Source organism: Thalassophryne amazonica, chromosome 8, assembly GCF_902500255.1.
Source record: "Thalassophryne amazonica chromosome 8, fThaAma1.1, whole genome shotgun sequence".
In the NCBI taxonomy this organism is placed as follows: Eukaryota; Metazoa; Chordata; class Actinopteri; order Batrachoidiformes; family Batrachoididae; genus Thalassophryne; species Thalassophryne amazonica.
In genome coordinates, this window is record NC_047110.1 from 116,095,166 (window position 1) to 116,111,977 (window position 16,812).

Here is a 16,812-nt window from a genome sequence, read left to right on the forward strand (position 1 = left end):
TGAAGATATGGATGCCAATAATATAGTATTATAAACCTCTGCTGTTGCGATTTTAATTACTATTATTTCGGCGATGTCTGCCTATTGTTCTGTCATTTTTTATTCTTGGTTGTGTGAACTCTATTTCACCTCTCATGTAGTTAGCACTGGGAGTCTAGTATTTGGGAGGAGGAAGGGTGGGGGGTCTGGGACTAGAGCAGGTTCAGGGTCCTTCTTGTTGTCGTTCATGTTAAACTGTTAAAACAGAATTTAAAAAAACTTGATCAAAATGTCAGTGGTTCCGAACATTTTCGTTATCAAACCCATATGACAAAACAAAAACAAATGTAATTGAGGTTTGTGTGTTTTGTGATTGGGGTTGTGGGGAATGGTTTTGTTTTATTATTGTGCAGCTCTGTTGTTGTTTTTGCTTGTTTTCTGTTGAGGGCCTTTTCTAGTCTGGTGTATGTTGCTTGGTGTTTCCCTCCTGTCCTCCTTGCTTGCCACGCCCCGTTCTAGATCCTTCCACAGACACCATTTCCTCCTTTTCACTCCCTCTATTTAAGTCACAACCGGTTCCTTATCAGTTTGTGAGATTGCTGTGCCTTGTGCCTCTTTTGAGTGTGTTTCTTCAGAGTGTTTTTGCCTACCTATTAGGGGTGTAACGATACACAAAAATCACGGTTCAGTACGTACCTCAGTTCTGAGGTCACGGTTCGGTTCATTTTCGGTACAGTTTGGGAACAAAATGCAAAACTTAAATTTGCTTGTTGTTTAAACCAACAATTTATTGTAACATTATACAAACAGGAAAATCAAATAATTGCAAAGTGCTGCCTGGTAATAAGTTAAATAATATGTGCTCAAATAAATGACAAAGGTATGAAATATTATTAAAAAAAAATACATTCCTAGTAAACAGCTTTTAACAAAACCTTTCCACAAGTAAAGAGCAGCACAACAGTTCCAGCATGAAGCCCTGTTCAATTTTATTTAACCTTCATATTTTTTGCCAGAAAAATTAACTTGTCCAAAACTGTCACAATCTATAAAGGATTTTTTAAGAGAATTAATGTTAAAGAATCCCTTTAGTTTTGTACAATTTATTTTATTTTCTATCTCTTTCTATTAAATGTTCGTTTAATGTTTATTAATATATCTTTTAAAATAAAGTTTTGAAAAAAAAAACATTGTGGGAGAGGCAAAAAAGTTAGTAAAACCACTTAAAAATATTTAGAACCACAAATGAACTTGATTTTTGTTTTGTTTTTTTTTGTTTTTTTGTTGTTGTTTTTTTATTTATTTTGCCATTAAAATTGCCCATCACTTATTAATATAAAATAACTTCTCAAGGCCACAGCCTCTCAAAGTCTGGGGACTATGTAATCACAGCACAGCAAACAAGGTCAGTCGGTTGAGCGAGTCTGAGTGAGGAGGATTGTAGATATCCCTCCACTCAGTGCTTTACAGGCTGCTGCAGGCTGTGGAGGAGGAGGAGGGGGAGACCTGCTGCCGTTTGGTGACAACAGAGACTTTCATTTTCAGATGCCAAACATCAGAAAAGTCTCCAGTAACACCAGGAAAAGTAGCTAGATTTGTCGCTAGGAGCTTTTGAGAAAATAAACTGTCAAGAGGGTTTGGAAAGTCACCAGATTTAGTGAGAAAGTCAGTAAGGGGCCTGTCCCACTGGCGTTTAGGAGGATTTGCATATGGATTGCGCACAAAATTGGCTCATATTTGCTTAACATCCACAATATCCGTGAAACATACCTGTATGAGTCGGCCAACACCCGCACACGTCCGCAATTATCCGCAGAGGAACGTTTTTCCAATGCCAGGATTTTTGAGCTGCACAAAATTTTGGCTGCGGATGACATCCGCCTTACATACTCCATACATACTCATCTATGCACTGTATATTCACTGTCATCTGCTGATATCCGCAACTGACGGATTTGCGGTTTGGCAGCGGACTGGGACAGTGTGTAAAATGGATATTTTGCGTGCCCATCATGTCCACATCACGAACTAAAATAAGTTGTAGAGACTGTATACAGATTGGCCACGAAACCTCTCTGCAGCTTCTCTCCCCCTGCCATCCCCTCATTACCCCATCCTACATGTGTAGGTGTATATTTATGTTTGTGTATATATATGTGTATATATGTATATGTGTATGTATGTTGATGTGTATATGTATGTGTATGTGTATATATATGTATATATATATTGATATCGGTTTAGGTGTGTAGGAATTTATGAGTATATGTGGCAAAGGGTATTAATGGTTGTGGGGAAGAAGGGGTAGGGATAAATAAGCTGATGCTTCACCCTACCCCTTTTCGGACATGTTGGGTACACAGTAGGAACTTTTTTGTTGTTGTCTTTACTGATCTATCTTGTAATTGTTGTTGTATCAAATGTTCGAAATAAACAGTTTTCATTCATTCATTCATTCATTCATTCATCCCCGTAGAGACGGTGCCTGCTCCCAGACCACCAATAACCAGCAAAAATCTATTTAAGCATAAAAATTCAAAAAGAAAAAATAATATAGCACCTTCAATTGCACCACAGACTAAAACAGTTAAATGTGGTCTATTAAACATTAGGTCTCTCTCTTCTAAGTCCCTGTTGGTAAATGATATAATAATTGATCAACGTATTGATTTATTCTGCCTAACAGAAACCTGGTTACAGCAGGATGAATATGTTAGTTTAAATGAGTCAACACCCCCGAGTCACACTAACTGTCAGAATGCTCGTAGCACGGGCCGAGGCGGAGGATTAGCAGCAATCTTCCATTCCAGCTTATTAATTAATCAAAAACCTAGACAGAGCTTTAATTCATTTGAAAGCTTGTCTCTTAGTCTTGTCCATCCAAATTGGAAGTCCCAAAAACCAGTTTTATTTGTTATTATCTATCGTCCACCTGGTCGTTACTGTGAGTTTCTCTGTGAATTTTCAGACCTTTTGTCTGACTTAGTGCTTAGCTCAGATAAGATAATTATAGTGGGCGATTTTAACATCCACACAGATGCTGAGAATGACAGCCTCAACACTGCATTTAATCTATTATTAGACTCTATCGGCTTTGCTCAAAAAGTAAATGAGTCCACCCACCACTTTAATCATATTTTAGATCTTGTTCTGACTTATGGTATGGAAATAGAAGACTTAACAGTATTCCCTGAAAACTCCCTTCTGTCTGATCATTTTTTAATATCATTTACATTTACCCTGATGGACTACCCTGCAGTGGGGAATAAGTTTCATTACACTAGAAGTCTTTCAGAAAGCGCTGTAACTAGGTTTAAGGATATGATTCCTTCTTTATGTTCTCTAATGTCATATACCAACACAGAGCAGAGTAGCTACCTAAACTCTATAAGGGAGTTAGAGTATCTCGTCAATAGTTTTACATCCTCATTGAAGACAACTTTGGATGCTGTAGCTCCTCTGAAAAAGAGAGCTTTAAATCAGAAGTGTCTGACTCCGTGGTATAACTCACAAACTCGTAGCTTAAAGCAGATAACCCGTAAGTTGGAGAGGAAATGGCGTCTCACTAATTTAGAAGATCTTCACTTAGCCTGGAAAAAGAGTTTGTTGCTCTATAAAAAAGCCCTCCGTAAAGCTAGGACATCTTTCTACTCATCACTAATTGAAGAAAATAAGAACAACCCCAGGTTTCTTTTCAGCACTGTAGCCAGGCTGACAAAGAGTCAGAGCTCTATTGAGCTGAGTATTCCATTAACTTTAACTAGTAATGACTTCATGACTTTCTTTGCTAACAAAATTTTGACTATTAGAGAAAAAATTACTCATAACCATCCCAAAGATGTATCGTTATCTTTGGCTGCTTTCAGTGATGCCAGTATTTGGTTAGACTCTTTCTCTCCGATTGTTCTGTCTGAGTTATTTTCATTAGTTACTTCATCCAAACCATCAACATGCTTATTAGACCCCATTCCTGCCAGGCTGCTCAAGGAAGTCCTACCATTATTTATTGCTTCAATCTTAAATATGATCAATCTATCTTTGTTAGTTGGTTATGTACCACAGGCCTTTAAGGTGGCAGTAATTAAACCATTACTTAAAAAGCCATCACTTGACCCAGCTATCTTAGCTAATTATAGGCCAATCTCCAACCTTCCTTTTCTCTCAAAGATTCTTGAGAGGGTAGTTGTAAAACAGCTAACTGATCACCTGCAGAGGAATGGTCTATTTGAAGAGTTTCAGTCAGGTTTTAGAATTCATCATAGTACAGAAACAGCATTAGTGAAGGTTACAAATGATCTTCTTATGGCTTCGGACAGTGGACTTATCTCTGTGCTTGTTCTGTTGGACCTCAGTGCTGCTTTTGATACTGTTGACCATAAAATTTTATTACAGAGATTAGAGCATGTCATAGGTATTAAAGGCACTGCGCTGCGGTGGTTTGAATCATATTTGTCTAATAGATTACAGTTTGTTCATGTAAATGGGGAATCTTCTTCACAGACTAAAGTTAATTATGGAGTTCCACAAGGTTCTGTGCTAGGACCAATTTTATTCACTTTATACATGCTTCCCTTAGGCAGTATTATTAGACGGTATTGCTTAAATTTTCATTGTTACGCAGATGATACCCAGCTTTATCTATCCATGAAGCCAGAGGATACACACCAATTAGCTAAACTGCAGGATTGTCTTACAGACATAAAGACATGGATGACCTCTAATTTCCTGCTTTTAAACTCAGATAAAACTGAAGTTATTGTACTTGGCCCCACAAATCTTAGAAGCATGGTGTCTAACCAGATCGTTACTCTGGATGGCATTACCCTGACCTCTAGTAATACTGTAAGAAATCTTGGAGTCATTTTTGATCAGGATATGTCATTCAAAGCGCATATTAAACAAATATGTAGGACTGCCTTTTTGCATTTACGCAATATCTCTAAAATCAGAAAGGTCTTGTCTCAGAGTGATGCTGAAAAACTAATTCATGCACTTATTTCCTCTAGGCTGGACTATTGTAATTCATTATTATCAGGTTGTCCTAAAAGTTCCATAAAAAGCCTTCAGTTGGTTCAGAATGCTGCAGCTAGAGTACTGACGGGGACTAGCAGGAGAGAGCATATCTCACCCGTGTTGGCCTCTCTTCATTGGCTTCCTGTTAATTCTAGAATAGAATTTAAAATTCTTCTTCTTACTTATAAGGTTTTGAATAATCAGGTCCCATCTTATCTTAGGGACCTCGTAGTACCATATTACCCCATTAGAGCGCTTCGCTCTCAGACTGCGGGCTTACTTGTAGTTCCTAGGGTTTGTAAGAGTAGAATGGGAGGCAGAGCCTTCAGCTTTCAGGCTCCTCTCCTGTGGAACCAGCTCCCAATTCAGATCAGGGAGACAGATACCCTCTCTACTTTTAAGATTAGGCTTAAAACTTTCCTTTTCGCTAAGGCTTATAGTTAGGGCTGGATCGGGTGACCCTGGACCATCCCTTGGTTATGCTGCTTTAGACGTAGACTGTGGGGGGGTTCCCATGATGCACTGTTTCTTTCTCTTTTTGCTCCGTATGCATCACTCTGCATTTAATCATTAGTGATCGATCTCTGCCCCCCTTCACGGCATGTCTTTTTCCTGGTTCTTTCCCTCAGCCCCAACCAGTCTCAGCAGAAGACTGCCCCTCCCTGAGCCTGGTTCTGCTGGAGGTTTCTTCCTGTTAAAAGGGAGTTTTTCCTTCCCACTGTGGCCAAGTGCTTGCTCATAGGGGGTCGTTTTGACCGTTGGGGTTTTTCATAATTATTGTATGGCCTTGCCTTACAATATGGAGCACCTTGGGGCAACTGTTTGTTGTGATTTGGCGCTATATAAGAAAAAAGTTGATTGATTGATTGATTGAATAAAGCGTTTTTATTACGTCTGCTTTGCATCTGATTTGCATCCGCCGCAAATCAGATGCACTGTGTTCACAGCTGGACGCCGTTCTTTGTTCTACCGGCTGCCATCAGCTCTGCACTGGACGCTGCGTATATAAAATAATTATTTCGTGGTGGATTAATCATTTTATTCTGCAAACTGGCTGTTGAAAACAGCTCTAATCACCTCCTGAATCATAGAGGAAGCTGGGCGTGTGAACGGCCCAGCTGCAGAAAGCATTTTGAGCCGTCTAAAAAGGTAATTATTTGACTTGTTTACATTGTCAAGGCTTGATAAAACAGTTGCGTGTTTTTTCCTTCTTGTATGCAGCTGTTACAGTGTTTATTCCTGTTTATAACAAATTTAACTTCTTGTTATAATCGTTCAGACGAGCTGCACTCTGATGCAATCCGCTGACGTCGCCACTCACCCTGTTCACTGCTTCTTTACTCCAATCAACTTGTCCAAGTCCAGCAAATGCTGCAGAGGCTGTATTGTTGGTGTGAATAGTGATGCCGACGGCCCGAGTGCGCTTCGTTTATGACCGCAATGCAGATGCCGTGCAAGCGCAACATGTGTGCGATGCATCATAATACACCCATAATCCCGCCGTGATAATCGCAATGCATCGGATCCGTTTCCTCACTACATGCCTTATACAACCGTGATTGTTCATCATATATTCGCTATATATTATTAATATATGCGTAATTCATACTGGGACATTTGTCATTTTTGGCCAATTTTGTTGCGGATGAACGAACACCCGTACTTTGTGTACTCAATTCATGCGCAATTAATCCTCTCCCCAGGGGGCCCTAAGTTGACAACACTGAATGTAAACAGATGCAACACAAACTCACCCTTGAACAGCCCTGAACCGAACCAAACGCCCCATACCGAAACGGTTCAATACAAATACATGTACCATTACACCCTTACTACCTATGTTTTTGACCTGCTTGCCTGTTTTTTGGACCCTGTCTCTGCCTCATGCTTCAGTTGCAGTTGTTTATCTCAGCCTGTCTTTTTGTGTATCAAACCCAGCCTGAACTACCATTAAACTCTGTTACTCTGACATCTGAATCATGCACTTGTGTCCAGCCACGTCATGCCAGAAAATCTGACAGCACATTCTCACCAGCCATGGACACAACGGGTTCAGATCTAGCTCAGTTGACGCTACATGCCAAATTGCTACAATTAGCACAGCATGAAGACAAGCTTGCCTCCCTCTGCTCGATGTCAAAACCTGCTGTTAACGTCACTGAATACATAGATGAGTCAGCTCTTGAATCGTTCTGACACCCAGCCTCTGCAAGTGCCTCAAGCCGAAGCTTTTGGTAACCCACAGCCGGGCCTGTCAGCAGAGATGCCACTGCCCGTCACGAACTCTCTCAAGTGCAACCAGCTCAAATGACTGGAACATTGACTCCTGTGAGTCAGGTGATGTCAAGCCATTTATAAGTCAGCGTGAGTTACACTCCGAGCTTATGTCAGCAACGTTTCTGTCTTATCGGACAAAGATAGCGTTCATGGTCTCTCACCTGACTGGGCGGGCTGCAGCCTAGGTCACCAACAAATGGAGCCACAATTCGGAGACACGCCAGTCCCTCGACCACATCACTGCTGCACTGCAACAAGTCCGGCCATGAGACAGCAAGGTCCCTCATGAGGCTCCGGCAAGGCAGACAACAGGTAGCTGATTACACCACTGATTTCTGGATTGTCGCCACCAAGAGCGAATGGAACACAGCAGCATTAATAGATACTTTCATCCAAGGCCTCACCAATGAAGGAAAAGATCAGTTGCTCACCACAGAACTCCCAGAGGACCTGGATGCACTGATCGCTCTCGCTATCAAAATGACAGACAGCTGTCTGACCAGCGCCATGACCAGACTTGCCACGGGGACCATTGTACTCACTCTTCCAGCAGCAGAACCAACGTCCAGCACCATGTTTCTGTGAAGGCTCTCAGTTGTCCAAGTGGTTTCCAGAGTAGAGAAGCTTGAATCTTCAACTGGACTGGGTTCTCTTGAAGAGAAGAATTCTTCTCTACAAGAGTCAAGACAGAAGTCAGACTGCCAGAGCAAGAATTTTAGCTGATGAAGCTTCTGCAATTAGAAGTGAAGCATCCTCATGTCAAGCAACCCAGTCCAGTTGAAGATTCAAGCTTCTCTACTATCCCCCACCAAGCTCGACCAGGCGGATCAAGCAACTCCTGCTCCACGGCGGACAAAGAGGAACCAATGCAGCTAGGATGCACTCTGCTTTCATCGGAGGACCGCCGCCATCATCAGCTGGAGGGACGCTGTTTTTACTGTGGCCAGCATGGTGTTCAGAGTTCATGTTGCCAGGTCAGGGGTGCCCCACCTCAAAATAAGACAGCTATGCAGGTGAGTCAGAATCACTTCTTTTCTCCTGCTCTGAACTCCATCCAAGCAAAAATTATGTCTGATGATTCATCTGTTCAGACACATGTATTTATTGAGTCAGACTCTGATGCTACTTCTGTCAACAGGAAGATGAATTTTAGGTTGCACCGCCTTCCACGCCCCCTGGAGGTGAAAGCGGTGGACAGCAGTTTGTCTGGGGAAAATAACTCACCGTACCCAGTCAGTCAAGCTAACATTTTCTCAGGAGCATACTGAGACCATTAGTTTACACTTATTCAATAGCAGGACTCACTCCTGGTTAAAACAGCATACCCATAATTTTGAGTGGGCTAATGGCCGGATTATTTTGTGGGGTCCCAACTGTGTCAACACCTCTATGGTCAGAAAGAAGGATCTGTCAGCTAATGCTAACCGGGACCTTCCCTCCTGTTATCATGATCTGGCGCAAGTTTTCAGTAAAGGTATAGCGAAGTCATTACCACCCCATCGTTGCTACGACTGTGCTATTGACCTTCTCCCCAGCACTAGTCCCCTTAGGGGTAAACTGAATGAATGGATGAATTAGTTTATTCAGCAGACAATTTAAAAAAAAAACTCATAACAAAGCAACTTTACAAAGATCCTGTGTGGCTGAAAGGGTGAGGGCAGAAGCAAAGCTTATAAATACCCACCCCTTATACTAAAAAAAATAAGAAATATATACACAGTAAGTGGAGATGATTCCAAAAAGCTCTATTCTGATCTCATCTGACCACATGACCTTCTCCCATGCCTCCTCTGGATCATCCAGATGGTCACTGGTGAACTTCAAACGGGCCTGGACATGTGCTGGCTTGAGCAGGGGGACCTTGCTGCCCTGCAGGATTTTAAACCATGACGGCATCATGTGTTACTAATGTAATCTTTGTGACTGTGGTCCCAGCTCTCTTCAGGTCATTGACCAGGTCCTCCTGTAGTTCTGAGCTTTCTCAGAATCATCCTTACCCCACAAAGTGAGATCTTGCATGGAATCCCAGACCGAGGGAGATTGACAGTCATCTTGTGTTTCTTCCACTTTCTAATAAATAATCATAACAGTTGTTGTCTTCTATCAAGCTGCTTGCCTGTTGTCCTGTAGTCCATCCCAGCCTTGTGCAGGTCTACAGTTTTGTCCCTGGTGTCCTTAGACAGCTCTTTGGTCTTGGCTATGGTGGACAGGTTGGAGTGTGATTGATTGTGTGAACAGGTGTCTTTTATACAGGTAACAAGTTCAAACAGGTGCAATTAATACAGGTAAAGAGTGCAGAATAAGAGGGCTTCTTATTTTCCTCACTGTAGATAGCTAGATAGATAAACGTGAGGATCTGAAGTTGAGATTGTGGCACAATAACGTGAGGATTGTGGGTGTTCCAGAGGATCTGGGTAATCCCTCCTCATTAGCCTCCATCTCCACACTGGGTGGCAGTGGACAGCTGGTGGGGTCAACTTTGAACAGCTGACCCCAAGTATTTGAACTCACATTTATGTGATCAATATGACATTTCAAAAAATTGACTTTTCTTTGTGAACTGATGCAGAATACCTGGAGCTGCTGGAGGATGCGGTTCTGTTGTTAACCTTCACTAATGAGCTGCTAAATGTCATTATGATTAATTAACTTAAAGGCAGATTATTTGGGCGAAACGTCACATTGATATGAGTGTTACTGAATAAGTCTCACAAAGTTTGTCCTGACACTGACTGACCGCTGCGCCGCTCAGTGGAGGTTTGTGGAGACCAGTGATGCCAGAGTTACTTTGAAAAACTAATCCAATTACTGATTACTCAATTTTAAAAGTAGCCAAGTTAGATTATGAGTTACTTTATGAGTTAACCAGTTTTGCTAATACGCTATTCAAAGTGCATTTTTAACAGTAACGTAGAGTAAACAATGTATGTCCTGACATTTTTAAGCTGATCTTAAATACAATTCCTGAAAAGAAAAGGTTTTGTAAAACATGAAATAAAGTCAGTTTTTCTTGACCTCATATTTAACTGTTGACAGCACTGTAACGCTAAAACTTACAACTTAAGACGCATTTATTTTCCCTTTCGTATGGCTAGCATACTGACATAGTATATTACTACGCTTTTTACTCTTAATTTTTATTAGTAAACGGAGCGTGCTGTGGCCTCAGCTTTACCTAAAGTCTGGGTCTTTTAGTGAAGCTTGGGGCTGGTGAACGGCGATCACCTTAGTATTTCCTCTTTTTCTTGTTGTTTAATGCTGACAAATTATACCGTATTTTTTCTCTCTGTTTGAGGTGCAGCTCCATCCAGAGATGGGCATGGTGTCTGTTCCAGAAACAGTCCTGTTCACCGGTAACATTTCCTGTATATTCATTTTGTGAATTGTTCTGTATTTTGTGTCTGTATCATGGCCCAAGCAGAGGGTCACCACTTTGATTCTGGTCTGCTTGAGGTTTCTTCCTCAGAAGGAGTTTTTCTTCCCACTGTCACCTGTGTTCTTGCTCTGGGGGTTGGTAAGGTTAGAATTTACTTGTGTGAAGCACCTTGAGGTGCTATATAAATTAAATAAAAATTAAAAAAAACTGTAACCCACACTGTTTCTAAATGTAACATTTAAATTCTTTCTCACATTTAAATTCTTTCTAAACATTTTAGTTGTAAAATTGAAATTATTATTATTGTTAATATTATAAGTAGTAGTAGTATAAAACAATGTCTTCAAAAGTGCACCTTTTAATCTAGGGGTGTTGTGGGGGGCTGCATCCCCGCGACGCCCCCTTTCTGTCTGGACTTGCCCCTGGCTTGCTGTCTGAGCAGGAAGAACAGAAAACCTTTATTTATGCAGATAACACATCCAGACTGACAGATAAAAAAGTTTTATCAGCATTTTTTACGTCATGTCGTCCTCATAAAGAGACTTTAGGTGCATTTGGGTGGGAAAAAAGCACTAGTGTTTGTTGTTAACACGTCACAGGTCTTCAGCTGTTTTTAGCAAGGAGACACACAGAGCGGCTCAGAGATTAAAAAACAACAACAAAAAAAGTGTAAAAATGTCTTTGTAATTAAGCTCAGCACAGGTTGAGAGATGACAACTGTTTTTCAACTCGGAGCTGCTACACAAATCCACAGATGAAAAGCTCACAGCATCAAACGCAAAGTGGGCAAAGCTAGCAGTTCAGCCGAACCCCGACTTCCCCCTGCCCACAGGACAGTTTTAATGCCACGATCAGCACCCTTGACTTATACTGTATAAAAATACAAAAACAACAGTAATGCACAGTGACTTGGAGAAGTTACTTTGTTTGTTTACTTTGATGTTTCAAATCAGTTAATTACTGATTTGGAAACATTAACACGTTAGATTACTTGTTACTGAAAAAAAAAAGGTCAGATTAGAGTAACACATGACTAAGTAATGTGTTACTGCTGTCCCTGGTGGAGACAGACATGTGAAGGATGAATTAAATTACAGCACAAGAACTTACTTTGCAAAATAATCATAGAGTTCAGCCACAGATCCTTCAACTGGCTGCACGTGACTCCCACTGATGACCACTGCACACCGGAGCTGAAACAACACACATACACACAGATATCAGGCGTGGCACAAACTAGATGGACACAACTGCAAACTCACACGACTGATAGAGTTCAAAAAAGATTTAATAGGTACAACAAGCAGGGGGTCGATAAACGGGTGGTCCAGCAGCAAGGCAAAAGTAGCAGACGAACATGAGGCTGAGGCATGGTTCACTAAACACGCACAGCTCAAAATACATGGTGTAGAGGCTTTCAGAGGCAAAGACAAACTCAAGGTCAAAAACAAGGCAAAGTCAAAATACTGGCAGGCAGAAACAGGACAAAACAGGACAAAAGGGAGGAAGGCTGGACATGAAATGACATGAAATCAACAATCTGGCAAGGGACTGTGAGACTGTGAGGGCATTAGGGGAGGTGGTGGTCGAGTGGTTAAGCGTGGGGCTTGAGACTAGAGGATCCTCAGTTCAAATCCCAGCCTGACCGGAAAATCACTAAGGACCCTTGGCAAGGTCCTTAATCCCCTAGTTGCTCCCGGTGTGTAGTGGGCATCGGGGTGAATGTGAGGCATTACTGTTGTAAAGCGCTTTGAGCGTCTGATGCAGATGGAAAAGCGCTATATAAATGCAATGACTGACAAACACAAAGGCAGGTGCAAGAGGGTGCAGTGAGACAAAAGCAAAGCAGACTGGGGCAAGATGAATAAGTGACAGAAAAACTAACGGTGCAAAACGTGACATGCTCAAGACAAACAATAATTAACATGAACAAAAGGGGAAAAACCAGGAAATAATGTGACTAATCTAAAAATGGGAAACAAGAAGATCAGTGATTATAATCAAAACTAGAACAGAACTGATACTGATTAAAGTATGAAAGTAAATGTAATAACCAATAATGAGATGGCAAAACAGACAACAAGCTGAACAGAAAATAAATGACAACAAACAAAACCATTGAGTAAAGACTACAGATGAAGCAATAAAGGACAACACAGAATAAATGATAAACAGAGGACGCAGTAAATAACTAAAGGAACATAATCAGATACAACACACACAAGGAAAATAAAACAAAACCAGAAATTGCAAAATTACTAACAGAAGACCACAAATGGATGATGAACAGAAAACAAAGCCTATGATAAGAACAAACCACAGAAGTACAACCAGAGGAAGTTGACCAGAGTCCCAAACAATTACTAGAGCCCTGACATGGCAGGATCATGACAAGACACACACACACACGTGTGTGTGTGTGTGTGTCACTGTGTGTGTGTGTGTGTCACTGTGTGTGTAACCAACATTCCTGGAGAATGTGTGAAGTTTTAATTCACTGGGTGGAGAATCAGGCCGTGTGCTCCTGACCTGATCTTTACTGAGGCAGTGAAGTGATTGACAGAATGAGGTGGACGTTAAAAACAGGTGTTCTTACCTTGACCGCTTCAGAGTAAACGGCCATTTTCAGAGTCATCGCGGCTCCAAATGACAGGCCCAACATGGCGATTCTGCTCTCCATGACCTGCGGGTGACGCTGCAGGACTTTCAAAGCTGTCTGTAGAAGAAGACATTTCATTATTTTTCACTGTCCTCCATCTATATCTGTCATAAACAGGGTCACATGAGGCTGTGTCAGATTGTCAGAGTCCAACCTATAATCTGGATATGGCCTTTGACCCTTTGGCAGCGTTGACTGCAGGACTAAAGGGCCTTTCAGATAGCATGCTTTACTGGCTTCAAATAACGCCTCCTTTTGTGTTTGAAGCATTGGATGTGTCCATGGGCACAATTTGGTGGGGGATAGGGGTGACATGCTCCCCCCCACCTTTTCAATCAGGGGGGACAGAATATGGTATGCCCCCCTCCCCCCCCACCTTCTGACATATGTGTGTACTTGAAACATGCTATGCCAGTCTTATGTGCAAACCATGTCAGAATAGTATCTTTGTTTCTGCAAGTTTATATTTTTAGCAGCATTGACTTGTTTACACCTGTTTCTTGTTTGTCACATTCAGAATTTTCTGGGACTGCATTTGCCCAGATTTGAAAGCAAAAATAGTTGCCTCTAGGGACTAGTGTCTACACATAAGTATCAATGGACCATATACTAATTGACTAAATTCTTAAAGTTAGAAAAGGAAATCAGAAGAGCTATCTGGGACCTCAGAAAGCCCATCTGCAATTATTGCTTGATCTCCAAAATCAGTCTATCCAAGCGAAATTATGTTCAGTATGAGTGAGACGTGGGTGTGTGCACACCCAGTAACAAAAACAGTCAGAAGGTGGAAAGTCACCTCCACCTCTAATCACACACTCGTGCAGCTCCTGTCAAACACTTATCTGGTTGGGGTGTGAAGCGAAGCCGTCGCGGATTACGCCAACCTCACTGATAAGGCACTACACAGGAAAGCAGCTGCAAAATGAATTCAGATTAGGACACAGTTAGTTTCTGGCTGAGGATATTACCTTCACAGGTAGATGATATCTCGGCAACGAGGTGGAGATGATGTCCGGTCTTTATGGAGTGAGATGATGTAGAGTAGATGGGTGACAGCTGTCGAGAGATAATGAGTGACAGCTGTCACCCCCGGCTGTGTCCGTGGCGGCAGCGCCCTCTCGTGCCTGAAGCCCGCACTTCAGGCAGGGCGCCCTCTGGTGGTGGGCCAGCAGTACCTCCTCTTCAGGCGGCCCACACAACAGTTCTTTCATATTTATGAATACATTTTACCACATTGCAGTTGTTTTTTTTTAATGAAAACTCAACCTATCATTCTTTTTGAGTTCTACACATGTGGTGATACCTTATTTACACCAGGATGTTAGTAAAATCAATGCTGGCTGTTCTCAGAATAAAGTACTTATATCCACAGTTTCAAACTGTATAAGTCAAATGTGTCCACTTTATGGTCTTCTCAAAACATTAAAATTACTGTTTTGGATGCTCAGAATGCATCTGAGCTTATCTAGAAACTGTTGGCTTCTGGGGGCCTAAAGCCGCCCCCCGGCCTATGGGCTTCAGTCCTGCGGGCCTTGCACTATGTCCCCCCCAATTTCTAGTTCTAAATTGCACCTTTGGATGTGTCGCGTCAGATGCGGCAAGGGGGACGGAGATTTCTACGTCACACTCTGGCTTTTCCACAGCTTGAAAAAGCAGAGTAATCACCATCTTGGATTTGTGTCTGACAGAACCACAAAAAAACAAAAAACACAGCAGGAGAACAAGAATTCCCATCACCAGGCTGGGATGAAGATGTTTTTCAGGTACTTTCCGGAATAACGCCGAGCCGAGTGAGGACTGAGCAGATGGTGAGATTGATCAAACCGTGAGAGCGGGCAAAGCCACACAGAGCAGCCGCGGTGATGGAACAGACCCACTCAATCTGAACTTTTGGATATATACAAACACCCAGTTTGACCAGTGGGGCTTGTCTGAAGTGAAAATAATTTAAAACTAAAACATGACATTACTGCACTGCTGAAGGTGTAATCCTTGGCTAACATTAGCTTGGCCTTGTAGCTACAGAATCACAGTTGAGCTGAGTGCACAATTTAATTTGTAAATGGTTCAGTCTATTTTTATTTTTACTAAATGAAGCTACAGCTTTTTAATTGTTGCTTCTGTGACAAAAATCTACTTTAAATAAGTTAGTTTTTTTTTTTGTTTTTTTTTTAGTATTTTGCATTTCTTTACATTTTAAGAAATATATTTTTCACTTGTCCACATCAGGAACATTTCAAAATTTGCTGTGCAGAGAACCTAAATACAGACGCACTTCAAAAACTTCCAGTGATGAGCTGAACACCAAGCTGTCCAGTCAGAAGAAAACATCTCTGCTCTTCAAAATGGGACAAAAGTGTCTTCAACAACTCCACCAGAGGTCAAAGCTGCAGAAGAGACCTTCATCTGGTTAAATGTTCCGAGAGTCCAGCAAACCAACACCTGCTTCTACACATCTAAATAAAAGGCTCTATAAACTGCAACTATTTTTTTATTTTTAAAAAGCTGTTTCATTTTATGTTTAACATTAAATGAATGGATCATTAAACATGTCCATTAAGTCAACGTTCAGTCAAAAGACATTTGCACAGGTAGAAGCCCCGTCCCTATTGTGCACAATTTTAAAACATTCACAATCACTATGTCATGATTTGGATTGGGTTCATGTCCTGTGTTGGCCTTTCTCATATGTGAGACATTTGTCCTTGCTTTTCTGTTTATTATGATTTCAGTCTATGGTTATATGTATCTGGTCATTGTATTTTAGTCACATTGTTAAGTCTCATTTTGGTTTTGTTCTGATTATCTCTTTTCTGTGCGTATTACTTTGGTCATTGGTTTTATGCTCTGTTTATCTTTTATTTTCTGGGTAGTCATTAATTGTATTTTCTGTTATACTGTTGCCACTTGTTTAGTCTTGTTCCAGTATGGTCTCCACCTTTATTTTCTTGTTGATCACTGTCTGTTCATGTTGGTATTTTTTCCTTGTCTTTGATATTTGCTTCCTCTCTGCATTAGGCATTTCAGTTTTTATCTCCGTAGGTTGGGGTTTGATTTACAGTCACTCTGAGTCTGCTTGTGTTAGTCACGCCCACCTGTCACTCTACTCCTGTCTCACCTGTCTTGTCTGACCATGCCCCTTCCAGCACATTGCCTGACATCTGTCTTGTTTCCCTAATTACTGCACCCGTTATTTAAGCCCCTCACTTTCTCCACTCCCTGCCAGTTCGTTGTGCTTTGTAGTTCATGTTCCAGCCCTCTTTGTCTGCTCTGTTTTGCCCTGTCATGTTTTGATCGCGTTCTGCTTTTGACCTTGCTCTCGCCTCAGCCCATGACCTTTGCCGCCTTGTGTATTGACCAGATTTTGACCTCGCCTTAGCCTGACTCCTGGCTGTACCGTTGCTTCTCTGACTGTCTACTTGTGTACTGAATCCCAACCTGTCTTTTTGAGATAAAGTCTTTTTACTCTCAGGGGAGGTGATGGTCTAGTGGTTAAGGTGTTGGGCTT

General features: G+C 41.5%; 1 protein-coding gene across 1 annotated transcript in view; it reads right to left on the reverse strand.

Annotated features, from left to right (window-relative positions):
* LOC117516380 (acyl-coenzyme A thioesterase 1-like) overlaps positions 1 to 16,812 on the reverse strand; it is a 128,522-nt gene that overhangs the window by 42,011 nt on the left and 69,699 nt on the right. Inside the window, exons 6-7 of the mRNA XM_034177351.1 lie at positions 13,242 to 13,361; positions 11,756 to 11,838 (exon numbers count right to left, since the gene is read on the reverse strand). Of these exons, the coding sequence (XP_034033242.1) occupies positions 11,756 to 11,838; positions 13,242 to 13,361 (203 nt within the window). The remainder of the gene's footprint in view (positions 1 to 11,755; positions 11,839 to 13,241; positions 13,362 to 16,812) is intronic.